We start from the raw sequence: 26,255 nt of genomic DNA on the forward strand, positions 1-26,255 counted from the left end.
ATCGTACTAATTCACATATTAATGTTCAATAACATACCCTTGTTAATAGCAGTATGATAAGGGTCACTTCCGGAGCGTGCACAATGAAGTACGCACTCTTAAGATAACTTCGCTTTGATACCGACTAGCATAACCTTTGTCGTAAAAAAGGAAGCCTCTACTTTCGGCATGTTTTTCAAGTGTGATTGAGTCAGAAACCATACAGTGTAGATGCTTTGTGTTTTGCCTAGTTGATCCTTTAGAAACTGACGTCTATTTATTGTGTCCCGTAAAACAATCTAACTTTATCAATAGATGCACTTTATGAGGTACAATACATTCATGTAAACATAGTTCATCAAAATCGTCTTTTCTACTTCGGGTGTTCTAGCCACCCACGTTTGCTGCTAGATTATGTAATACACTAAATGCACAGGGATTCAAACGCATCCAACCATCAGGATTGCCCCTCTTCCTGATGATGAAGATACAGACCCAAGCCAAACCTTGCACATGCTCGACAAAAAGCCATTGCTTCTGCCTCCTGCACAGGATCTTCAGACTTTGTTCCGATTGTGAAAACTGTACCTGAAGCCTCACGAAATGCCTGATCCACAAAAAGTAACATGAATCGTGCACATTTTAGACAGAAATAATAAGCACAGCATGCATATTCATACAATAAACCATTAAACTAGATGTGCTAGACCTAAGCAACATAAGCTTTTGAGCTGTTAGAGAACAAAGTAAAAAATGCAACTTGGCTATCAACGTTAAGGCTTTGTACTTACCTGAAACATCTAGACGCTAGAAGGCAACCATTTCTGATCACTCGCTCTATACGAACATTAAAAGATTAGGTCTTCAGAGTATTGTAACCACACGTTCAAAAACTCTGCATACTCATTACAGAATCATGTATCTCATCAAAAACTCTCCATACACAATAGAATCATGTATCTAATCAAACTTCATGGCACCTCCATGCAGCGGTTTGCTTACTCAGCCAACCCTACTAATTTTTAAAAAGGCATAGAGAGCTTTGTCGTTGTGTGAAGCTTGGGCTGCTCGTTTTGTTTTCACTCCCCCCTGGTCGAGCCTGCCTCTCCAACAATTTGTGCCACTCTACAGGCCCTTCTTTAGAGCTGGCTTTCAATTAGAAGAAACCCCTTGCATTTCGGGCTGCTTCCTAGACCCCTGTCCCAAGGCCTTCCTTGTGAGCTTTTCTTGTTTTAGAGTCCTTGGAGCAATGTGCTTGTAGCTCCTCTTGAGAGTTATAGCTTCTAGTGGTTTGGGGATTGGTTTCTTCTCGACAGGCAGTGACTTTTTTAAGAGTTGTGGCTGTAAGTTTTTGGCTAAATTGCCATTTTCAGTGAGTCTTTCACCAGCCTTTAGTGCTCGGAGCAGCCCTTTTTGCCTAAGCCATTGGTTGGCCTTTTGCAGGGACCTTGGTTCTTATTCCTTCCTTTTTCCTCTTCCACCCGGCTCCCCACTTTTTCCTTTTCGCAGTGCAAAGTCGTTTTGTTTCGCCACGGAGAAAAGAAGCTTGGTGGTGACCCTTTCTTGGTCTAGCAAGAGGAGCTCTTATGGCAGCATCCTCGATCCCACTGCTATCAAGGTTCTTCTTTCTGTTATGTAGGTCACCTCTCCACCTGTGAGCCCCAAATGAGGAGAGCTTGGGGGAGGTGCACCAAGAAGGTCTAAGAGATGCCATTGGGGCAAAACTGAGATGGTTTGCAGGGCTGCCACATGGAGGCTGCCATGTGGGGAGCAGATGGAGCATAACCAAGCTATAATTGATGGGCTGGGTAAGCTCTGATTAGTGGGCAGAAGGGCCCACACCTAGGGCCAAGGCTTGGAGGCCAGCAGCAAGGGTGGCTCAGATATGGGCAGGATTGGACCTGCAATGGAGGCTGCAGACAGTAGCTACAGGCTGGGCAGTACTCAAGGACCATTTGGAGCACTGCAGGAGCTGGGTGGAGCGTAAGAGCTGCTTGTAGGATGAATGGGGTGTAGTCTTGGTTATAGATTTGCATTATTCAAGTGTTCACTAATGCTATTAGAATCAATTTCACCCATCTTCTGTTTAATTGGGGAGAGGTATAGCATTGCCTTGGATGATAATGTAGTCTTTGGCTTCAGCCTGGTTCCCTCACTGAGGATATAAATTTTATATGGCTACCTATAGTGACTAAACTGCAATTTCAACCTGTTGCTTGTCCTGTGGAGCAAGAAGAACCTCGTCTCCTTGAGGGCATGAGACCCACGATCCTGCCTACTAGGGCTCTATCCTATAGTGGCTGAACTGCAATTTCAACGTGTTGCTTGTTCTTTGTTTTTCATCCTCATGATCTTTCTCTCTCCTTTCTACACTACTCGAGAAGCCTCAACAAAGGCTCTAGCTGAACTTTCATGAGCATAATGTAGGATAGATGTTGCATCCATTTGTGATTGTGGAGCATCATTTTGATTTGCAATCAAATTTACACCTTTAGTCATAGACTCATCAACCACATTTTCCTTAGTATGAATGAATAAGAATTCTATCTTTTCATATACATTTGTATCTTGGCTCGTACTTGCATCTCATTTTATTGATTGTGCAAATCTTTTTCTAGCTACCAATGGTTCTCTTATTGCATTATACCTATGCATTTATTTCGTGTATCCATACTTATATCTTTCAAATAAAATGCATTGAAGCCTCCCAACACCCCCTTTCACCGACCCATCGTGGGCCAATCCCCAAACGTCGATGTAGATGCTCAATTGGGTCCCATGCAGAAGCCCTCTTGAACATGTTGAAGTTGTCCTTGTTCATTGGTTTCTCAACCCGCAGCTCCTGCTCCTCTACATCTGGTCCTATGCAATCGAACCACCCTGGCACACAAATACACCAGTGACCTTGAGCAATCCCGGTAGTGCGCTTCTCTACATCTGGTCCTATGCAATCGAACCACCCTGGCACACAAATACACCAGTGATCTTGAGCAATCCCAGTAGTGCCATCATCTAGCTGTCCGCCTCCTAATCAGTGGACAGCCTGGAGTCTTCCAAGCACCATGCTCCCGAGGTCTGTTTCAACTTGTCTTCACGTTGGCGGTATCCGCAGCCAAGTAACCAACCTGAGTAATAAGATCTCAGTGGCTGATCCACACAGATCTTCCAGCCCAAGTGTATCTCCGAAAAACCTGGACCATGAAGAGACATTAAAACAAAGATTTTGCCCATAGCATGCTATTAAGGTCTGAATAATTACACAATAAGTATACGTACCAATAGATCCACCCATTTGTTTGATTGCCCTGAAAACAAACCATGTACCTCACGGAGGGACTCACTTCCATCTGATTCTACCTCCTAAGGTCCTTTCAAAGAGACTTCCCTCATGCCAATGATACAAGCTTTGCACTCAGAGCTATCTGAGCACTCTTTGCTGTCCTTTGTCTCCACAAAAGTTGTTGATTCCTCTCCAAACCATCTTTCCATTTCAGACATACATATTGGTACATCAAGGTATGCAAATCTTACCTCAACAACACTCAGAATTGTTACCAAGAAAAGCTCCTTTGTGATTACCATATTTGCTGCCGGTCTTGACTCTTCCGATTCTTGATTAGACTCCTTCCTCTGCTTCTGGTCAGCCTTCTTCTTTCTGCAATCCTTCACAAAATGCCCTGGCTAGTCACAAAAGAAGCATTTATTCTTCTCCTTGATCCCACTTGAATAAGAGTCTTCTTCATCATCGTTTTGTTGTTGTTGGGCTTGCTCTTCAACTTGTCGTCAAATTTGTTGAACTTTCGCCTTGAATTTAAAGATTCCGGTGACAAATACGGTCGTATAGCAGCCGCTTGTGCTTGTGAATTTAAACTAGAAATTGCAAAGAAAGCTGTTTTATTGTTCAGCAAATTTCTTTATGACAGCTCGATGATATTACCGCGTTGTGTCATATGTATGAGGAATTTCTTGTCATTTCTTTGTTAGAGGTGTCATCTCCAGGTTCAATGAGTGAGGGCCTTGCTTGTGGGTCTGCCTGCCCATGTTTGTGGGCTTGCCCACCCGGGAGAGGCAGAGAGAGAGAGAGAGATAGAGAGAGAGAGAGAGAGAGAGAGAGATGGATGCTGCCCAGTCCACGACGACATGGATGAGATATGGGGCAGGTTTGGGCTTCTTTTGGGCCTGTTCTGGGGCCTACCTAGTGCTCCCACTAGGCTGCCTTCATGGCGCCTAGTAGGCGCCCTGGGTGGGGGCCTTTTATAGCCCCTACAAGCCCAGTCGGCTCTACCTACCAGCTCAGTCGCCTGCCCCCTATCCTGCCACGTGGTTATCTAGGGCTTGGGGGGGGGCACTATATATAGGACTCCTCTCCCCCTATTCTCTTCATCTCAGCAGTCAGCAGTTCCCTCATTTCAGCAGAGGTTTTCTCCAGCAGGAGTTTTCCCTGAGATCCTTGTGCAAGTCTCTCTTGGTTTCTCTTGTTGTCAGTTCTGCTCTGTGAGTGTTTGCTGTCTTCTCTCCGTGGTTGCTCGGCATCACTGCACTTCTCACATGGTATCAGAGCCAAAGGTTGGCTAAGAAGACCTGTGTTGTGGAGAGGACCTGGAACCAGCCAACTACAAAGGCTTTTTGGGAGCTGTTTGAGAAGGTACGGGCTGTCTTTTGGAGTACAAAGAAGGGCATTTACTTTGAAGGGTGTTTTCAGATCGAAGTAGTAGATTGTGTGAAGGCCAATTTCTTGGAGGTCGAAGGACGAATCCTCTTCAATTCTCCCACGCTTGTCTTCCATCTTTCCTCCTCTCTTTCTTCCTTAATACCCCTTCTCCTACCCTCCTCCCCGTTCTTTCCACTTCTGCCCCAATGGCTTCTCTGCAGGAACTGGCAGAAAACAAGGTGAAGATTCCCATTTTGCCCACATTCCCTGTTGACCGTCAACTAGACGGGAACAATTATGGCATTTGGCGTGTCATGATATAGTCCTACGAGCTGGCAGACTTCATTCTAGTAGGTGTGAAAGGGGCAGATCCCCTTGAAGAAAGTTTAGGTATTCTAGGTCAGAAGGAAGTTGAGAATCTGGCTCACATCTAGGACCGCGTCAACGCAAGGGTACGTTCTTTCATCTTCGTGAACTATACTTCTCCGATTATTAATCATGTAAAGCACATGACGGCAACCAAGAGTATTTGGGAGCATTTGGCTTCCCTATATAACAAGACTTCCGCTATGAAGAGGGTCGCTCTTGAGGTTCAAATGAAGGTATTGGAACTTGCTAAGTCTTCCTCTATGCGGGACCATATCAATAAGATTTAGGAATTTCAACAAGAGATACTTCAAGCCGAGAAGGAACTATCGTCTGAAGATATGGCCATTACTCTGCTTTCCCATCTCACTTCCAAGCTCTCTGCTTTTTATTCTTCACTGATCATTAGTGGTAGCATGAGTACTCTCACTTGGGAAGAATTGGTGCCTATGGTGCTGGATCAAGACAAAGGTCCTCCCATGGTGGTGGCTCCGATGCTCTGGCCGCTCTACAGTCGGGAAAGAATCAAGGTCACCAAACCCCTGATATACGAGGACCGAAGCAAAGGAGGCACTTCATGCAAAGCAATCCTATGATCACTGTGGCGAGAAAGGCCATTATTGGAGGAAGTACCCTTATCGGGTCAACAACAAGGGTACCGGTTCTTCCAAGGGTACAGGTTCTTCCTCTACTACTATAACTCCTACTTTTGTGCACATTGAAATTATTGATTCTCTCGCTTCCTCTGTTGGAGAGGAGATATTGTCTCTTCAAGCCAAAGATTTCCGGACTTAGACCGTTGACAATGGGACATCCCGTAATATGAGTCCTTCTCCAGCTGGGCTGAAGTATTTTGTGATCTCCGAGAGGGATGTCTATATCGACGATACCACTATCATCAAAGTTCGTAAGGAAGGCAACCTTGACATCATTCCAAATGGCAAAGGAGGGATGCACTCTTCTCGAGTACTATTTGTTCCCTCTCTTGGATTCAATTTGTTGTCTGTTTATAAGACTTGCCGCCTTGGTACCCCAGTATTGTTTGATGAACACTTTGTGGAGGTCTGATCACGTGGTTCAGACTGGTACAGTAAGTCATGGCATCTACACTCTGTCACACTTTCCTAGATCATGTCTTCTATTCAAGGTGACCTGTGGCACTTTCGTTTTAGTCACTTGAATGTTAATGCAGTCCAACGTGTTGTCCATGAACAAATGATCCTCGGCTTACCTAATGTGGGCAGTAAGCATGCTCAGTGCCGATCATGTATTCAATGTAAGCAACACTAGGATGCATTTCCAAAGCAGGCCTCGTGGCATCATTACCTCTAGAGTTGGTCCATGTTGATCTCTGTGGACACTATTGAAAGCCTTGGCCAGGCTCTCTACTTCATGCTGCTGGTTGATGACTTCAATAGGTTCATGTGGGTCTACTTTTTGACCCACAAGTCTCTGGCGTATGCTCATTTCCGGGAATGGTGTGCCCTAGTTGAAAATAAATCTAACTTTTGCTTGTGGGTCTGCCTGCCATGTGAGGAGAGTGAGGGCCACATTCGTGGATTTGCCTACCAAGGGGAGAGAGAGAGAGAGAGAGAGAGAGAGAGAGGGGGGGGGGGGGGGATGCTGCCCAGTCCACGACGACATGGAGAAGATATGGGGCAGGTTTGGGCCCGTTCTGGGGCCTACCTAGTGCTGCCACTAGGGTGCCTTCATGGCGCATAGTAGGCGCCCTGGTTGGGGGCCTTTTATAGCCCTTAGCCCCCAGTCGGCTGTACCTACCAGCCCAATCGGCTGTATCTACCAGCTCAGTCGGCTGCCCCCTACCCTGCCAGTCGGTTATCTAGGGTTGGGGGGAGAAGCCTATATAAAAGGCTTCTCTCTCCCCATTCCTCCATCTCAGCAGTCAGCAGTTCCCTCATTTCAGCAGAGGTTTTCTCCAGCAGTCGAACAGTTTTCTCTGAGATCCTTGTGCAAGTCTCCCTTGGTTTCTCTTGTTTTCAGTTCTTCTTTGTGAGTGTTTGCTGTCTTCTCTCCATTGTTGCTCAGCGCCGCTACACTTCTCACATTCTTGCCAACAATGCCAAAAATAGAGCTATTAAGGGTGCCATTTGACAAGAATAGCGAGCTCGAGTGACAAAAAAGGCTATGACAAACTGATGCAGCTGTAGAAGAAAGATGTTGAAAAAGACAACTAGCAATGTTTGACACTCCCAAATGCCTCTCTACCACATTGCCACTCTCCCAAGTCACTCTGTTGCCTCTCTCTCTCCTTAGTCACCCTGTTTATCCCACATCGCGCCTCTGAGCAAGTTACCTTGTTTTGTATATAAGTTGCCTCTCTCTCTCAAGCCCTGATTTTTGTCTCCTCCAGATCGCCTTGTTTCATGCATAAATTGTCTCTCTCCTAGATCGCTTCTCTCAACAAGTCACCTTCTTTCGTGCACAAGTCGCCTCTTTCCCAAGTCACTTTCTTTTTTTTTTCCGAAAAAACAGTGCTGATTATATTACTTCGAAAAACAAGATACATGAGGTCAGTTTTGCAACTGACGGGCTGTGTTCACAAATCGGACGCAACCCTACATGGAATCAAAAAGCTCTCTCTCACGGAGGGATCAGGCGGGTGTGAGTAAACAGCCAGAGAGGTGGTGAATAGCGCCACTGAAGGCCCTGAGAAGTATGCTCGAAGAAGAGGCCCCGCGTATCCCAATCTCGGAGGAAACGTCTCCGCTTCTCCCGGCCAGCCCGGGAGTCTCCCTGAATCTGGTCCCACTGGCCTCTGAGTGTGTGGATGATCTCACTCCAGATGTCGGCCATGATCTGGGCAGTCGAAAGAGAGGTACCACCGAGGATCTGCGCGCAGCGCGAGGTCCAAATGTGCCAGCCAGCAATGCTGCTAATAATCTCCCAGACTGGCTGCCTCTCCTGAAAACCTCTGTCCGCCTCTGCCAGGTGCGGCAGGATGCCCTCAAGCAGCCCCCAAGTCCCCTGTGTGATAAGGAATATGGGGTCCTGTGGGCCTGCCTCGAACAACTGATGAAAGCCAGGTGTGGTACTGCACCAGCAGAACGCGCCCCAGGTGATCAAACCTAGCTCCGGTGCTGCACGTGTAAGGATCCCGAAGGTCCACCTCCACACTTCCTGGGCGCGAGTGCAGCTCCACAGGCAGTGTTTTGGTGACTCCTCGTCCTCATGACAGATCTGACAAAGTCCATCCTGACGAATCTGCCGCAACCAGCTCCCCACTGGAAGACCCTTGTGGGCGAGTAGCCAAAGTAGGAAATCTTCCGCGGCCGCCAGCTCTCCCACAGGGCCTTCCAGAAGGCCTGCAAAAATAGCCTGGAGATACCCTGAGCATACCAACTGGGCCGCTGAGTGGGCGGGCGGCTCTGCATCCTCCCGAGAACTCTCCTGCCCAATGTCATACTGTAAGCGAAGAAAGGGATCGGCCCCTGGCCTGCCACAACCTCTGGCCATCTCCACTCACCTCGGTCCCAATCAAGCTCTGACAGGGCCCGCCCCTCCCAAAGCCAGAGTCGCCATAACTGCAGCTGATCCTGCTCTATACTACGATCGATCCGCCAAACCTTCCCCACGAGGCCTACGACCCGAACCCTCTGCCACGAGAGAAGGGGGTCGATGAGCACACCCTCTCTCTTGAGTCGGCCGTCCCCCGAAACCGCGAAGAAGGAAACAGAGGTGTCGTCCATCCGGCCTGCAACCACCAGTGGGATGCCACGGGGGGTGAACTGTCCAAGCCAACGGTCATCACCAGGCATGAGGATCTGAAACTCGGGTGGAACCAACCATCCGGCAGGAATCGCTCCGTCTATCTCTGTGCGTCTCGCCTGAGCTCCACGGACACCTCCAACTGCGGCTGCTAGAGCAACGGTCTCCAAGTGTCTGTAAGTGTCCCTCCAAACTCGAAGGGACCGGGCTGGTCCCCGCATCCAACCGTCCCACAGGATATGTGACCTCTCCCCCAGATGAAGGCCCAAGGTATCTCTGACCTGATCGTTCCAGATGAGCGGCTGGCGGTCGATCTCCTCCTGACTGCTAGGAGGGAGCTGAAGGAGGCTGAGACAGAGTCGCCTCCAAACCATGAGAAGGCTACGAATGAGTGGGGAGCGGGGGTGAGTAAGCGGTGCAGAGGTGAAGATCCACCGGAGGGACGGTAGCCACTCTCCACCTCGGCGCGAGACGCAAGAACTGATCCCCTGCTGAAGTAACATCTTCCACGTTTGCCCCCCCGGGGTCAAACCGCGGATAACTAACTTGCCCAGCAGGGCCTGACTCTGAAGCTCAGGATCAATGACCCCCAAGCCACCCTCAGCCTGTGGAAGAATGACTGTCTGCCAGGCTACCCTGGCTCTGGCATCTCTGAGACCATCCCCCCCAGACCAAAGGAAATTCCGGACCATCCTCCTGAGCTGTGCCACGCTGGATCTCGAGAAGCACCAACAAGAGGCCACATACCAGGCCGTGGCCAGGAGAACCTGGTTGACTACAAGAGCATGACCTGCAAGAGAGAGCTTAGCAGTGCTCCAGAAAGCCAGCTTCCGTCGAATGGAATCTAGCACCGGGAGAAACTACTGAGCTGGCGTGATGTCCAGGCCGACCTGAAAGCCGAGATATCTAGCTGTCTACCCCGTGGGATCCATCTGAAACCCAAGAACCTCCCGAGCAGAAGACCTCTAAGGCCAGCCTCACCCTCTCCAGCATCATCTCATCATCCTGAACGTACAGCGCTGTGTCATCTGCATACAACGAGTCCAGGAGCTCCGTGTCCTCCCTGATGGGAAGGCGAACACCCCCGATCCCGGTCGACCGCGCCCGAAGGTAGTATGTCATCACCTCGGCGAAGAATAGAAACATGTAAGGAGCGAGGGGGCAACCCTGACGCACTGATCTCTCCAATCGAAAACGCTCTCCCATCCTGCCACCAATGATGACCCTGCTGGTAGCTGTCCTGTATAACGCTGAGATACCCTGAATCCATCCTACTGGGAATCCCAGCCTCTCCAAAGTACCCTCCAGGAAGGACCAGTCCACTCGATCGTAGGCCTTCTCAAAGTCGAGAAGTAGAATGGCTAAGTGCGACCCGCTGTATTGAGCCCACTCCGTCGCCTCTGAGAAGGTAAAGACATTATCCAGGATACTGCGATCCTAGACAAAGCCTATCTGAGTGTCATGAATGAGGTCAGGAAGTAGTGGCCGAACTCTGGCACTGATCATCTTGGCAAGGATTTTGTAGGCAGTGGTGAGAAGAGTGATCGGGCGCCACTGACGGATCTCCTGTCGGTCTCCTCCCTTCGGGATGAGGCAAATCAATCCAGAAGAGAGGCTCTCTGGCATATGTCCGCTGCTGAAAATCCTCTGGAGGGCTGCTAGGAGGAGCTGATGGATCTGATCCCAGAAAGAGGTGAAGAAAGCGCGAGAGAGCTCATCCTCGCCAGGGCATTTCTGCCCATCGATGGCCAACAAGGCCTCCTGCATCTCGACAGTGGTGAACGGAGCCATCAGCGTCCTCTGCATGCTGGGCTGAACAAGGGCTGGAATGTGCCTCCACACTTCCTCGCGGGAGCGTCTAGAACGGGGGGCAAGCTGCTCCTGCTGGAAAAGAGTCCTGTAGAAGTCGGTAGCCAACCCCAAGACCTCTTCCGGATCAGAAACGATGTGCCCCTCCACTATCCTAAGACTCCGGAGCTGATCACCTGCTGCCCTCTGGCCATGCGTCCTGAAGAACTCCTTGCTCATCCAATCGCCCTTCCGAGCCCAGTAGGAGAGGGAGGCGTGATAAGAAAACTCTGAGCGACGCTGGAGAGTCTCCTCAAGAAGGGCTCTAGCTCGAAGGGCCTGGATCCGAAGCTCCTCCGAACCCGAAGCTGCCTGCTGGAGTCGCTGAATGGAGGCGAGGTCCCTACGAAGAGCTCTCTCTCTACCCCACCACTCCTGGCGAACCTGAAGGGCTACGAGCTGGAAAATCTGGCTGGACTCCTGCAAAGCCTGTGCCACCGACTCTACTAGATCCACGCACTCGCTCCAATCTCTGTCCCAAAGGCTACCGATACTGCTGCGCACCTCCTCCCTAGAGAAGATGGAATCAAGAATCCTGCACGAACGGGGAGGAAGGAACTGAGCTGCCGAGTCTAGTGACAGGAGCACTGGCACGTGGTCGGAGAGTGTTGTCCCTGGCACTATACCCACCTGACCACCTCTGCTGATGGCCCAATCACTGACATAAAATCTGTCCAGTCTCTCCAGGAGTCTACCTCCTTCCCTGCGGAAGCCCCACGAGAAGTCCAAGCTCCCATGCCATCGTCGGAAGGACGGGCCTCTCCAGCTGTCCCTACCTCCTGTCGTGAAGATAAAGGAGTCCCAAGCGGACTGCTCTGCCTGAGCTATACCTGTAAACTCTGGTCCTCGGCCCTGCTGGTCCTCCAAAGCCTCCAGATTGTTGAAGTCACCTCCAACAATCCAGGAATCCATGTCTGGGAGAATCTCTGTGAGTGTCCTCCAGAAAGTGGCTCTGCATCGGAGGTCTGTGGGTGCATAGATGTTGAGGACTCCTATTTTGGAGCCCTCCAACTCTAGGCCAACCCAAAGTGCACGGCCTGGGATCAACGTACCATGACCAAAAACTCCCTGGGCAAACGGCTCGCAAACGGAAGTACAAACACCGCCACTCCTCCCCTGTGCTCCGATCGAAGGCTCCCAATAAGTGTGAGAGCGTCCAGGGAGGATCTTCCCGCAGCTACGGGAGTGAGCCACTGAAAGCTTATGCTCCTGGAGCAAGAGTATATCCAAGCGACCAATCACTGCTGGCTGGAGTTCCTATCTCAAGATGAGCTTCCTAGGACCACGGGTGCCAGAAGAATGAAACCCGTTCACGTTCCAGGAGACAAGGTGTAAGCTCATGATGAGGACTGGTAGGCTGCGAACAACTGTCTGCTCGCGGCTGAGGTCGATGAAGAGGCTGAAGTTTCGGAATGAAGGCGCTAACGCTTTTGTGAGGGTATGGAGGGGGAGGCGGGGTCATCCTGCCCATTCTTCAGAACTTTTAGCAAAGGCGTGAGGCCTTTGGTGCCATGGACAAACGCTTTCTCGAGCCAACTCGAGATCTCTGAAGTGGTCATCCCATAGAAGGCGCGAAGTTTCTGGGGAGTCCAGGCTCTGACATCCTGGGGTAGGGGCCACGACAGAGGGGGTCTAAGGATCACAATCAATCTGAAACGCTTGGCGGCACATCGCCACCGCAGGCGCACGTCACCCTCGGACCACTGAGTCTCGAGAAGCTATCCACCCGACGGGCCTATCCAAGAGCAAATCTCAGCGTGCGTCTGCTCTCTGAGAGCCTCCCAAACCGAGTCGTCTGTCCAGGTCTCGGTGCCATCGCTGAGAAAGGTGAAAGCAAAGCTGGGGCAATCCCTCGAGGCCAAGGCTGCGATCTTCCCATCCGCCCCTTTACGGAGTAGGAAGATATTGAGGTCGAGGTAAGCAGGGAAGGTCCCGAGGTCGGCCACATCCAAGTAATCCCAGGGACCAGATCTGTAGAAGTCGCGAGGAAGCTCTCTCTCCTGGAGCTGAGGCCCGCTAGAGTCTGCAACTGAGGGGGTCGGGCTAGCAGACAGGGAAGACTACTCCAAGGGTGGTGCAGACTCGGGATGGCCTGCCTGGGGTGGGGAAGGGAAAGGAGGCTGAGGGGTAGGCAACTCAGACTCCACGGAAGCGGCTAGCGGGGGGGGCGGAGGAGGGGGAGTGGGGGCTGCTCACGGTTGAGGAACCACCGGTGCAGCTGACACTGCAGGAGAACTGACAGGGGCGGGGGAGGGGGGATGGGGCTAGAGCTGGGACTGGGGCTGAAGAGGAAGAGCAGGGGGCTGAAGAGGAAGAGGCGGGGGCTGATGCTGCGGGTCGGGAAGAGAAGGCTGCGGCTGGGGTAGGGGCTGGGGCAGAGTGGAAGGGAGTTGGGGATCGGAAAAGAGGGGGGCCTGAGGCTGCGAAGGGCGGGCTACAAACGAAGAAGAAGCTCTCCCAGGACCCTGGGGCGGCTGTCTGTCAGGTCTCTGAGGCGCTGCTCCAGGTAGGGTAACCTCTGCCTCCTTGCCTTTGTCAGAAGTCTTCTTATTCTTTCCTCTTTTCCTTCTGACCTCGGTCCAGCCGCCAGCCACCTCTGGAACGGGCTCCGGCTGCCTCTGCTCTTCTTGACGTGGCTGCCCGGAGGGAGGGGGAGGGGGCTGAGAGGGGGGGGCGGGGGGGGCCGACGGGAAGGCGAGGGCGGGCGAGGCGAGGGCGGGCTAGGCGGGTGAGGCGGCCGAAGCGAGGGCGCAGGCGAGGTGGGGGAAGCGCAAGGCGAGGCGAGGGGAGGGCGAAGGCGCAGCGAGGGAGGGCGAGGCGGCGAGGCGAGCTCGCAGACGAGGTGGGCGAGGGGGGTAGGGAGGTAGGCTATGGCGAGGGAGGGAGGGAGGGCTCGCAGGAGCTAATCAAGCTTGTCATGCCCCAAGTCACTTTCTGGTTTAGATGCAGCTGGAGAAGAAGAGCAAAGAGAAAGACGACTTTCATTTACTTCCTAGAGGTACCTCCCCTACTCCCATATCAACAAAAATATGAAAACTCGATAACTTGACATCAAGTTGTGCCAGACAAAAAAAAAATTCTACATCATGTTTGGCGTCGAGTTGTGTCATTGAGTCTGTATAAAGAATTTCGCAACGAGTTGAGTCACCTCCCAGTTTGTCACCTCTCTCCCAAGTCGCTTTTTATGACTATTTATTCGAACTATTACAAGAATCTATGTTGTGATATTAAGTCAATCTGAGTGTTTTTCACGATGTTGTTCTTTATGCACTCAACAACTGTCTCTCAAGTTTAAAGTTAGCATAGTTGGTATGAAAAAGGATAAGGATTAATCACTAGAACTTGGAAGCTTAACTATACCAATAAAGACGTATTACGTGCGATGCCGCTCGGAAGAGATCAACTTCGAGGGAGTAAGCTCACAATGATAATGAAGCTGTGTATGATTCTCTTGTTGTCGGTAAAGGAAAAGCATGGAGTTTTGGAAAGAAGCCTCACAATGGCATTGATGATGAGTTTGATTCACCTCTTGGTCATAAAGGAAGATCTGGAGAGAGGACTCACTTGAGGTGGCTGAGGAGATTGAGTCACATCCTATTGGCAAGGAAAATCAAGAGTGCAAAGAAAGAACTAGCAAATTGATGAAGATCCTCAACATTTTGTTCACACTGATTTGACCCCTCCCACGAAGAGTGCCTCACGTCAATTCAACAGAAGATGTTTAGTAAGCAGAAGGCAACTTGTATCTTCCTTAAAAGCATCTCCTCAACATTGGGACATGACAAATAGCACACGGGTTGCAAGGTTTGTTTTAATTTAGAAATTGAAGACGAGGATCTTACTAGTAGAATTGAAGTAGAGGATGAAGACAAGATTTGGTTTTGATTTAAAAATTGAAGACAAGGATCTTACTAGTAAAATTGAACTGGAAGATGAAGGGAAGCATCTTTTTCCAAATCAACAATGAGCTTTGACAATAAAAATGTCAAGCAATAGAGAAATCGCGTTGTAAGCAACGTATACGATCTCACGAGGATGACAATAATGTTTTGCAATTCAAATGTTGTGAATAAAGAGAAGATGTTGCATGAAATTTTGACCTACGGGACTATCGCGTTAGTTTTATTGTGTCTAAGGAGCTCAACAACAATGACAACATGATGATGACATCGCAACCAAGTCCTCACATGCTTAAAAATCTAGATAAATAAAGACAAAAAAGATAAGGAAAATATGCGGAGGATAATAAGAAAGGAGACAAATCTATCGCTAATGTCCCTGTTGCTGCATTAAAATGTGGAGCTGTAGATTTCAAACAAAATAGGATGAGAGATCCCATTCAAAGAGACAAGCCTGTAGATATTAGGAATTACTATTTGCATATCAATAAGATTCATCGATCACCTATTGATGATGACATTGCAGCAAGTGTTATAGAAGTCTATCCATCTCACCCTTTGCATGTGCATAACCTGAAGACCAGGAAAAGAGTAACCCTTTCCCTAATGTATCATTATAACAGTTTGATCCGTATGAATACCCTACAAAGGCCGACTTTGATCCTTGTCAAGTGGATCAATAAGATTACTCTATCATTAGTGGTGATCATTCTACATGAGCAAAAAGAGAATTGGTAGTCGAGCATCCTAGCTCTTCTTATTTTAAGAATTATAAATGCAAGATCTATGCAAGTCTTACCACAGTGGAGACAAGCTTCTACTCTGGGATCAGAACAATGATAATGATTACAAGATGAACATGACCTTCATTCAACGCATTAGCTTTTTCCATAATGAGTAGTTCGAGTTAATAATAAAGCTACGTTTGAATTGAGGAAACTTTGTTGCTTAAAAACTGAGTTTGTGTGTCAAGAAGATAATGCTTTTGATGCCTATGTCAATTTCTTCCAGCTTGTATTTAGAAAGCAGTTGACTAAAATTTTCCCTTGTGCGACATGAAGGAGTTAAAAGGTCAAAAGGTTTCTATGCGGCAAAATGTGATCTATAAAGGAAAAGAGAAAAAGATTGATATATCTCTTAAGTCCATTCTAGATGATATGAAAATCACTACAAGTAGTTAGTGATAAGGAGGTCATAACAATTGAAATGGCCAACAAGTTTTACGAGAATTTCTTAGATTTTTTATTGAACTTAATAAAGTATTTTTCTAAATGTTGATTTATCAACAATGTGATACATCTATTAATAGTTCTGTCTAGTTAAATTAATCGCAAATAAATCAATATCTTAGGAGCATATTTTAATATTAAAATTCAATTAAAATTTTAAGAAATAGTTACTCGTCAAAATCGTTTATTATTTTATCGAGTGACAACTCCTTTGCGAAAACTTTGGATAAAAATACATGTTATGACCTTCTTATCACGAATCTCTTGTATTATCTTCTAATTAGTTATTAAAATTTTCATATCATCTGGAATGGACTTCAAATACATTAATCTTTTCTCTCTTTTCCTTTATAGGTCACATTGAAATCATGCCGGTACACACACTTCTTCTGATCTTTCAACCCCTTCATGCTCCACAAGAAAAAAATTCGGTTCACTAAATCCCAAATGACACCGCTTCTAAATGCAATATATACCTAGATGAATCCAGGAACATTCCCAAACTCATCCTCTAAAAACACAACATAGTGCAGTTTCAATCTCATGATAGTCACTCACAAGGTTGAAAACCATAAACTCCATCATGCATAGCAAGGACTAGCTACTATGACATCCCCACTGACGTCATCAGTGCCCAACACTGGGTGTAGACCATAGTATAAAAATATGCTCTCACATACAAATCCACAAACCCACACATACTTGAGCATCCATTTATACAAAGTCTTCATACTGAGTTTCTGTTCTGTCAGCACTCCAAAGGTGAAGGGCAGACTCAGCCATGATGAAGGCTAGCACTAAAGGAGAAGGCTAATCAAAAGGTAGTCCAAAATCTCTTCATTCAAGCTACAACTGCTTGTGAAGTCTAAACATTTTCATTTTAGTCTCTCCCCAACGAGCATCTAAATCTAAATCTACCTGATAGGTCAATGCACCATTTAAGATAGAAAGAATTATCACTATACCAACAGGCCGCTTCTAAATGCAAGCTGAAAGAATTCAGCTTTCCTAAAGGCAACAAAAGCCTTATCTTCTTCAAACACCTATCTAATTTTCACTCAACAAAGTTTCTCAATTCAAATGTGACTTTACCATTGTCTACTACCACTTTATTTACTCATTATGAAAAGAATCCAAAGTGTTGAATGAAGTTCATTTCATTATGTAATTATTATCATTATTGTGATCTCATGTCAGGAGCTTTGCCCCCACTGTGGTAAGATATACATAGATATTACATTCATAATTCTTGAAATAATGAGAGTCAAGATACTCAACTACAAATTCTCTTTTGGCTTGTGTAGAATGATCACCACCAATAATATAATAACCATATTGATCTACTCGACGAGGATCAAAGTCAAACTTTGTGAACAATAGTTAGATCAACCATTACAATACATGATTGATCTTAATCCTAGTCTTCAAGTTATGCATATACAAAGAGTGAGATGGATGGACTTTCAATACTCTCACTTTAGTGTCATCGTTAATAGATGTTCGGTGAATCTTACTGATATGTACATAGTAATTCCTGAGTCCAACAAGCTTCTCTCTTTGAATGGATTCCTCATCCTGTTTGGAATCTATAGCTTCAAATCCTATGCATAAAGAACAAATATTCGTCAAGAGCACTCAAACCGACTTGATATCACAACATAGATTCTTGCAATAGATTTGAATAAATAGTCAGGAAAATAACCTAAAAGAGAGGCGACACCTGTGAGAGAGGCTAACTAGGCGAGAGGTGACAATAGGGACAAATCCTTCACAAAACTTGATGACATAGCTCGATCCTTCACACAGACTCAATGACATAGCTCGATGTCAAGTTTTTCACGCAAACTATTTCACTACAAGTCGCTATCATGTCAAAAGGGCACATCAAGAACTCTACTTTAGGCATCGTGCTAAGAAATGGTAACAAATTTCTCATACACATGACACAACTCAATGCGATTATTGAGTTGTCATAAATTATGACACAAATACAAAAACAATGTCAAGTTATGTCTAAGAAATTTATGAAAGTAAAACAACCATAACTTTTGCAATAACTCCATTTTTAAAGATTTTCAGTTCAAAACCTCAAGCACAAGGGACTCTTCGATTTTTTACCGCAAAAAAAATGATTAGATCCTTTTGTCACCCAAAGCTTAAAATTCAAAGCGAAAGGCCCTCAAAAATTACATACAAGGTGAGGCGGTCATGATCCAATGGAAACATCTAGAGAGATCAAATTGCCCAAAATCATCTAGTATCTAGTGACCAAGTTATAACAACTCGATAACAACATCGTATTTTGCCATAACACATGACACAACTCGATGTTGTTATTGAGTTGTGTCATGTGTTGTTATTGAGTTTTCATGGTACAAGTCGATAACAACATCGAGTTGTGTATCATGTCATAACTTTATGACACAACTCAATAATAGCATCGAGTTGTATCATGGGTTGTGACACCACTCGTAGTGCTTACTAAGCTTTAAAATCCGATCCAGATATCAAAAACTTCAATAGCAAAGAGGAGAGAATCAAAGCAGAAATAAGAAAAAGAAGTACGAGAGAGAGAGAGAGAGAGAAGTAGAAGAAGTAGAAGTAGAATTTATTAGCATCCTCGGGGGGCCAAAAACTGACCCATGGGACCCGTCTCGATACAATGTAAAAAGAGTCTCCTCAAGGAGAGAGGTCAGGAGTCTATGAGTTCCTGACGACAAGTAAAAAGACGAGTGACAAAAGATCCCAATGCTGCCAGAGAGGCAATGAAGAGAACTGATGTCAACTGAGCGGAGTCCCGCAGTATCTGCTAGTAGTCCTCCCTGATATGTGTATATCGGGGGCACTGTAGAGCTACATGTGCCTCCGTCTCAACTGTCTGCATGTCACAAAGGATACAGACTTTAGCATGTCTGGGCTGGTGTATCCAAGCTCCTTGCTCAAAGGCAAATGAATGAGATCTGGTACGGAACCTGGCGATGTTTCTGCGATATAGAAGGGGGATAGGTGTGCTAATATAAGACTGAGCATGAGTCTCTATGGACATGTATGTAGACCAACATGTGGGATTTATGTTGTCTTGGTAATATTTCAGCTTTACCCTCTTTTCACTTGTCAACCAGTGAAAAGAGAGAGAGAGAGAGAGAAGAAGAAAATTAGGTTAAATATAAAGAAATATAAGAAACACTAATGCTACATAAGGAAACAAAGCTTAACCAATGAACATATAAGAAAAAATGAAACACCAATGCAAACTCAAGGAAACCATTATTTTTTTTTTTAATTTAATCTAAAAATAATAGTAAATAATAAAATAAGTACGAGCAGATGACCTCGAAACATAGAATTAATTGATAATCAGTGTCACAAGAAACGTTTCTAGATTTTGCCGGGCGTTTGTCTAGAAACAAGCTTAAATTTTATATTTTTTATAAATTATATATCAAACATAAATAATTCTCTCCAGATTCTCTCTCTATGTGTGGAAAGAGCTCTCAGATACACACATACACACTGAGCACTCTCAAAAGAGTAAAAAACAGTAGTCTGGCACTAGGTCGTTTCGCCCGTTTCAGCAAAACGTTTCGCCTAAAAACGTTTCTAGACATTTTGCCTGGGCGAAACGCGTTCTCCGGTGACACTGTTGATAACTAAAACGGCAATGGGCTTTGAAGCTCCCACTTTGGATCTTGATTCTTCATTCAAGAATCTAAACATATATCCTTGTAAGACTATTTTGTATATATTCAGATTTTTGTTATAAAGTCCAAATTTCTACTTTGAAAATAAAAGAGAGAATGAAGAAGAATAAAAATGAGCTAACAAATTTTTTTTTAAAAGGTAGACATACCTAGCATGCAAAGCAATACCCAAAGCCAAAATTCCAAAGATATGATGACTAGAAAGGCCAAGTTTCCTCATTACTTTTCTTATATTATAGTCCTTCCTCAGAAGCAATAGGATTAAATTACTAAATTGACAGATAAAGGGACTCTTAGTTATAATAAGACAAGAAAACCTATAGAATTGGGAAGTCACTACTATTTGGATGTTTGAGTCAATGTGACTCAGGTTGTTGTGATTCATCATAGATATCAACTTCTAAACCTTAAGAATAAGACCCAAGAAACCCTAGAAAACTAATCTCATTATTGAGCAAGAGAGGAGAAGAGACTTCATAGGATAGAGATTTGAATTACAACAAAACACATACGGAATGGTTGTTCATATAATAGTGTCTCTTAGGTGAAGAGATCAGACTTGAAAAGGCATGTGCCCCAAAGGTACATGCATGAAGAGGGGTGTACTTGTGATCGATGTGACCTTCACAAAGAGGGTGTAAAATGTATAGCTATAAATAAAAGCCTTCCCTTTTCATGACAAAGTGTCTCTTCCATAGACTTCTGGCTCTTGTGAAGAGTTGTGCCTCATGGTAAGTCTCCCATCGAAAGGGCATACACTTTCACACGTATCCATCCATCAAACCATCCATAAGTCAAAGTCACAGGTTCTGAAATTTCTATATTAAAGTATGAAAACATATAGAAAATATTTTCATAGAAACATTTATACACATACAAACTGTGGAAAACTGTGAAATTTTTAAGATATCATACCTCTCCATCAGAGCCTCGTAATGTGACTCGATAGGTAACTGTTACAAATCTCCCATCACCAGAGAATGTAATATCTCGTACTTCCCCACACCAACCTGTATCAAGGTCATGTCTCAAGAATTATTCTGTGCACACGCTTCAAAAAAATCCCATGAAAAGATAATTATCCCACAACAAAAATTGGTTTTCTAGGCACGAAGTAAACATTGAGATACAAACCTGGAGCATAAAAACTGAGCATCCGATTAGCTTGATACCTGGACAGAATCAAAATAATTTATATGAGCCCATTGTGCCTGTAAAACTGTACCTTGACTAATAAATATGTCTTTCTTGTGGCAATCAACAAGCCACTACATCTGTGAAACACCTTGAACTAATATTTTCATTGGAACCAATGCTTCTGTCTGTGACATGTGTTGGAGATAAGTGCACACTAAGTGTACTATTTCCTAGTCTAAGTCTAAGTCTAGTCTTTATGTCTTGAGTGTGTGCCATGTGGCACTTCTACAATTATCCCATAAACACTCTTGCATTATGTCTTGTACTTTGGCCCATATATTCAATGGGTCACATCATTCTAATCTATCTGTCTAGCTTGTGTCTTGTCTACACTCTTCTCAAGGTATTTCTTATCTTTCAGTCTTGTCATCTCATTTCCATTTCCAGTTTCTAGTTCTAGTTCTTTTTCCATATTCCAACATGGTATCAGAGCTAGGTTGATCCCTCTTCTCCCTCTTCTCTTCCCTCAAGTCTGCCTTCTCTCAGAACTCTCCCCCGCTGCAGTCTGCCTTTTCTCAGATCTGTGTGTTTCTACTCCAGATCTGCGCCAGATCTGCGCTCCAGATCTGCGCATCATTTCTGCCAGATCTGAGCGCCAGATCTGCGCAGAACCTGCTGTCATCGACAGATCTGCGCACCGCCCCTCTTCTCCACGCTGCTGACCCTGCTGCCGCTGTAGATCTGCTCGCCATCCCTCTTCCAGATCTGCGCACCATTGCGCTGCAGATCTGCGCACCATTGCGCTGTAGATCTGCGCGCCAGATCTGTTGCGCAGTTCCACTCTCTACCAGCTCTGCTCTCCGTACGACCGCCGTACGCCGCCGTACGCCGTCTTCGTCAGCGTCCGTACAGTCCATACGACTGTACGGAATCTGTACCTGCACCCGTTGTCCTTGTTCAGGTGGCCTCTACTGCTGCAGATCTGTCTGCCATTTCTGCCCTGATTTCGTGAGCTGAAGGAGCTGCCCACGACTTTCTGAAGCTGCTGCCCGTACCTTTTCTGTTCGAAATAAAGGAGGAGCTGAAGTTTTTATCTCTGCCCAACCTGCATTCAGTTCTGCATTCAGTTCTTGCTAAGGTACTGTACATTGTCTCTTTCAGTTTGCTGAGCAGTCTTTGTTAATCCTCATATCTGCAAACTGCTGGTTCCTCCTGCTTCGATGGGCTGTCATATGCTATGGCCCTGACAAAGTGGTGAGAGAACTGGCTTCTAGGATCTCTTCTTCTCATTTATTTCTACAATATTGTAAGGGAATAGACACTGCCCTTGCATCCTAGCAAGAGGTAAGACCTTCCCGCATGGCATCCTCCTCTCATTCTCTCATGTCTATCGACAAATTCAATGGGTCCAATTTTCATACTGGAGAAGGATTTCGAGAGAACAATGGGCTGGGTGCTGGTCATCACGCGAGGGGGTGGCGGGCTAGTTAGCTAGCTCTATGTACGGGTTGGGTACGGCTTGGTCGTACAACTGTGTATGGAGAGGTCCTGATGAGGTCTATGTACGGAACGCTGATGAGGTCTATGTACAGATGCGAGTACAAGATGGCGGGAGCAATACGGTTGTAGTATGGAATTCCGTGCAGTCGTACAATGGAGGCACCAATTGATTATGTACGGCTACCATACGATTGTACACAGACTGGCTGTGTACGGCTGTCATACAGATGAGGTACATAGTGTTTAGGTACAGCTGTGTACAGAGGCTGTATGGGCAGATTAACTGTATGATCAATTGCTAGTGTGCCAGCTTGTTCATGTGTGCTTGGGCTAGTGTATGGGCTCAGTCTCTCTTCTCTTGGGCTGGTCAATGGTTGCTAGACATAGTTTCAAGCTGAGTGCCATTGTTGGTCAGTAAAGGATGCCTTCTGTCAAGGATTGGACAAAACAAGGTCCAGCATAGAATGTGCTTGGAGCTTGAGCTGAGTTTTTGGGCTTGGGCTAGACTCGAAAAGCTGCTGTGAGCTTCCTTGGAGAGCAGGCTGAGCACACGGGGTGCCTTGCTCCTTTTGCAAGCTGTTTTTGGAAGGCCTTTGCTATGCAAGAAATCCCAAGTGAGCCGGTGGGTGTACAAGTGAGCACTTGAGGCATTTGCAAGGGATTGTGTATACCTAGATGAATCCAGGAACATTCCCAAACTCATCCTCTAAAAACACAACATAGTGCAGTTTCAATCTCATAATAGTCACTCACACGGTTGAAAACCATAAACTCCATCATGCATAGCAGGGATTAGCTACTATGACATCCCCACTGACGTCATCAGCGCCCAACAGTGGGTGTAGACCATAGTATAAAAATATGCTCTCACACATACAAATCCACACACCCACACATACTTGAGCATCCATTTATACAAAGTCTTCGTACTGAGTGTCTGTCGGCACTCTGGAGGTGAAGGCTAGCACTAAAGGAGAAGGCTAGCAGGGGATTGTGTGACCAAGTCTTGGCTGCTAGAAACAACCTCAGGCTGAGTGTAAGCCTTGTGGAACCGAAATGGATTCTCTTTTGCATGCTTGGAGGAGGACAATTCCACTAGTGATTATGCTATGGTTTCCCCAAGAGATAGTGTATATGCAGGCAGTGGTTGCTAGGCAGATGGCACAGCATTGGTACACAGGATTCCAAAGTATCCATTGAACCCCGAGAGCAGGTGTGACTGCCATAGTGTTTGCTATGTTGTGATACACTTCTCTTATGGGAAACGAGTTGATGTATCAGGATATGCGCTGCCCATAGGGTGAGAGACTATAGGTAGTGACAGTCCTGGACCGTCGAGAAAGCTTATGTATGCTTTCTTTCTCTGCTTGAGCAGATGGATGGTTAATTGGGCACTGGTGACAGCTATGGGGAACTGTGTGGCCAAGTGTGGTTACTAGTGACAGTTCCGGGCTGTGTACTGCAGTGAGCAGTAAAGGCTATGCAGGGTATGTGGATGCCTAATGGGATGTGGAATGCCCCAGATGCTAGATAATCTGTCTTAGTTGCTTACTTGTAAGGCCCCCAAATGAGGAGAAGCCATGGCATGTCAGGATAGGTGAAGATTGAGCATCAGTTGCAGCCATTCATCATCTTGATGAGATGGGCTGCACGTTCAAGACAGCATATGGCTGTCTAGATCATCTCTATGCATTCAAATGAATGCAAAGGTGGGATTCATCTACACAAGGACATGACGCATGCGGGACACATGACCAATGTAGAGTGCTAACATGGCACTGCACATATGCTTGTGACATGGCATACAACCACATGGCACACTACGAATGATGACATGGCAGCACACCATCCATTGACATGGCATTTTACAAACGACAATGACATGGCAACACGCACACTCACGCATTAGGTCCAAGGGGATGTGAAGGACGCAAGGTGAGGGAAGGAGAGTTGGGGGGCAAATTGGGCTGGGCACCAAATCCAATAACGCCAGGGAACAGCATTCCACAAACATTTCGAGAACACTGGAATCTGCTCGCCCCACATGGCATTCCAGAGGCATTTCAGATGTCACCAATTCGCACTTCTCTCTCTAGCACATCTTGCACGTAGGCGTCAATGTAGCAACAAAGTCTCTCACTAGGGCATTCTTTCCCTATTCAAGGGCCAATCTGACACAAAATTCAATAGCACACACATTTGCTGTGTTTTACACCATCTGCTCACAACAAGATCAAGGGGGGCTACAACCAAAATGATCCGAAAAGAGAGGCCACACTTACAGGTCAGATTTCAGGAAATAAGAGCAACCTAGGCAGGCAACAACAAAAAGTCATTTTCCCGGTGTGGACATGCGTCTGTGAGATTGACAGTGAGTTTACTGAAGAAGAAAAGGGGACAATCTGATGGTCACTATTGACAGTGAGCCGAGGTTGAGCCGAGGTTTGACCTAGACAAACTTAAATAGCTCACTAGCTATGACTGCTAAAGCATGGATGTCAATATGCATCAATGTCAGGATGGCAACAATTTTTGATACAGACAAAATGGGATAGTTTCCTTAAGCATAATAGACTAACGCATAATTGGATTCATTTTACCATTTTCATCACTCGGGTCACATAGATCAACGGATCGTTGGCATTTCAAGTAACGGTTTAAATAGATCAAGGGGGGTTGGCTTTTCAAAGCACATTACTGAAGTTATTCATTAAATAGAGAATGATGATGAGACACACCACCTCGCTTTTACCACGAAACAAGCACCCCAAACGCGAAAAGCCTAGACTTTCCCAGATGCACTCCGTCCATGGAAAGGAAGGCTAGTTCAGTTACGTAAGGAAATTGTAGAAGATCTGTGCGAGGACTAAAAGATGCGCAGGCGATGGATCGTGAATTGCTTGTAATTCTTATGAAAAGAAGATGTGCGGGCGCTATGAGGATGACAGGCGTCGAAGCAACAAGTCCGACCGCGACTTTCCGTCCAAAGCTGATGAAGAACCTTTTTCCATTTTGCAATTTCATCTTACCTATCCTTCCACTTGACCAAATATTCAAAACTTCAAAACTTGTTGCATAGCGGGTCATTTTTCAATGAATGTCCTCAGTGAACTACTCCTAGAACGCGGATCATTTAGATGTTCTTTTCTCTTATACACGAAATCTAAGCAAAACAAGAATAGTGCAGAGAAAAACGGATCACATACCAAGGAATGTATTTTTGGTGATCGCCACTTCCGGCTCTGTCCTTCAACACCTGGTCAGGGACGCGCTTATTGAGGTCACGAAGGATTTCGGCGAGAGGCCGCATCATGAAGGAGGAACCCGTAGAGGCATCGAGGGGGGCAGCGTAGCTAGCGTTGGAGTTGGTCAACATGATTCGTCCGCTCTCATCGGAATTGGGCTTGATGGGTTTGGAATTTTGAGGGAAAAGAGATGCGGAAGCGGATTTGAATTTGAAGGGAAACCCAAGAGAGCAAGGAGGGGGAGCGAGTGGGAGGAGGGAGTCGAGCAGGAAAGAGGACTTGGAAGCGAGATGGGTGGTGGGTTTGGAGAGGATTTCCATTGCACAAATTGTGAGAGCTCAGATGAAGAAGAATATAGTCGATTTGTGAGATGACAATTGAAGAAGCAGAAGAAGAAGAAGAAGAGAATATTGTGAGGTTTTGGGTTTTAGCAGAGGAAGAAGAGAAGAGAGGAGTTGATCTCTTGATGGGCACTCTTTAGAAAGAGAGAATGCTCTCCTCTCTCAAGAGCTCTTGGTTTGCCCACGTTTTTGGCACAGCTGCAAAAAACAAGGTAGGCCTCCCAAGATCAAAAAAGCAAACAAAAAGGAAATGGTGTCGAGGAAGACTATAGTGAGTGGGCGGAAGACGCGGTAAGAGGGAGAAAAGGTAGAGATGGTGTAAGAAGACTTGAGGAGATAAAGAAGGGGAGAGAGAGAGTAAACCACTTTCTGCATTCAAGCCCAATGAAGAAGAGTCAACATATTGTCCAAAAGAAAAAATGCACTTACAAAAATTCTAAAAATGCCTAATTTATGCTTTGCCAAATTTGAAGCGTTGCTAAGGCTACCCAAGCGCATGCCAAAAAGCCACTTACCCCACCTCACAAGGTGGGACTTACAGCGCAGTCACATGCATGGATGTATGGATGTAAAATGAATGTTTCAATGTTTGGAGATTTGGCCACATGCATCGTTGAAACGAATGTGCTCCCA

At 46.1% G+C, this 26,255-nt stretch overlaps 1 protein-coding gene across 1 annotated transcript; it reads right to left on the reverse strand.

The window, feature by feature from the left end:
* Positions 1–25,830, reverse strand: LOC147900254 (DNA repair RAD52-like protein 2, chloroplastic). Its single transcript, XM_087377434.1, has 4 exons — positions 25,243–25,830; positions 20,534–20,571; positions 20,315–20,409; positions 1–586 (listed from the first exon to the last, which is right to left on the reverse strand). Exons 1-4 carry the CDS (start codon positions 25,599–25,601, stop codon positions 437–439), a joined length of 642 nt encoding a protein of 213 aa, XP_087233560.1. The 5' UTR covers positions 25,602–25,830; the 3' UTR covers positions 1–436.
* Positions 25,831–26,255: the final 425 nt, after the last annotated feature.

Source organism: Dipteris shenzhenensis, chromosome 7, assembly GCF_047967505.1.
Source record: "Dipteris shenzhenensis isolate YYH24624 ecotype China chromosome 7, Dip_SZ_1.0, whole genome shotgun sequence".
Taxonomy (NCBI): Eukaryota; Viridiplantae; Streptophyta; class Polypodiopsida; order Gleicheniales; family Dipteridaceae; genus Dipteris; species Dipteris shenzhenensis.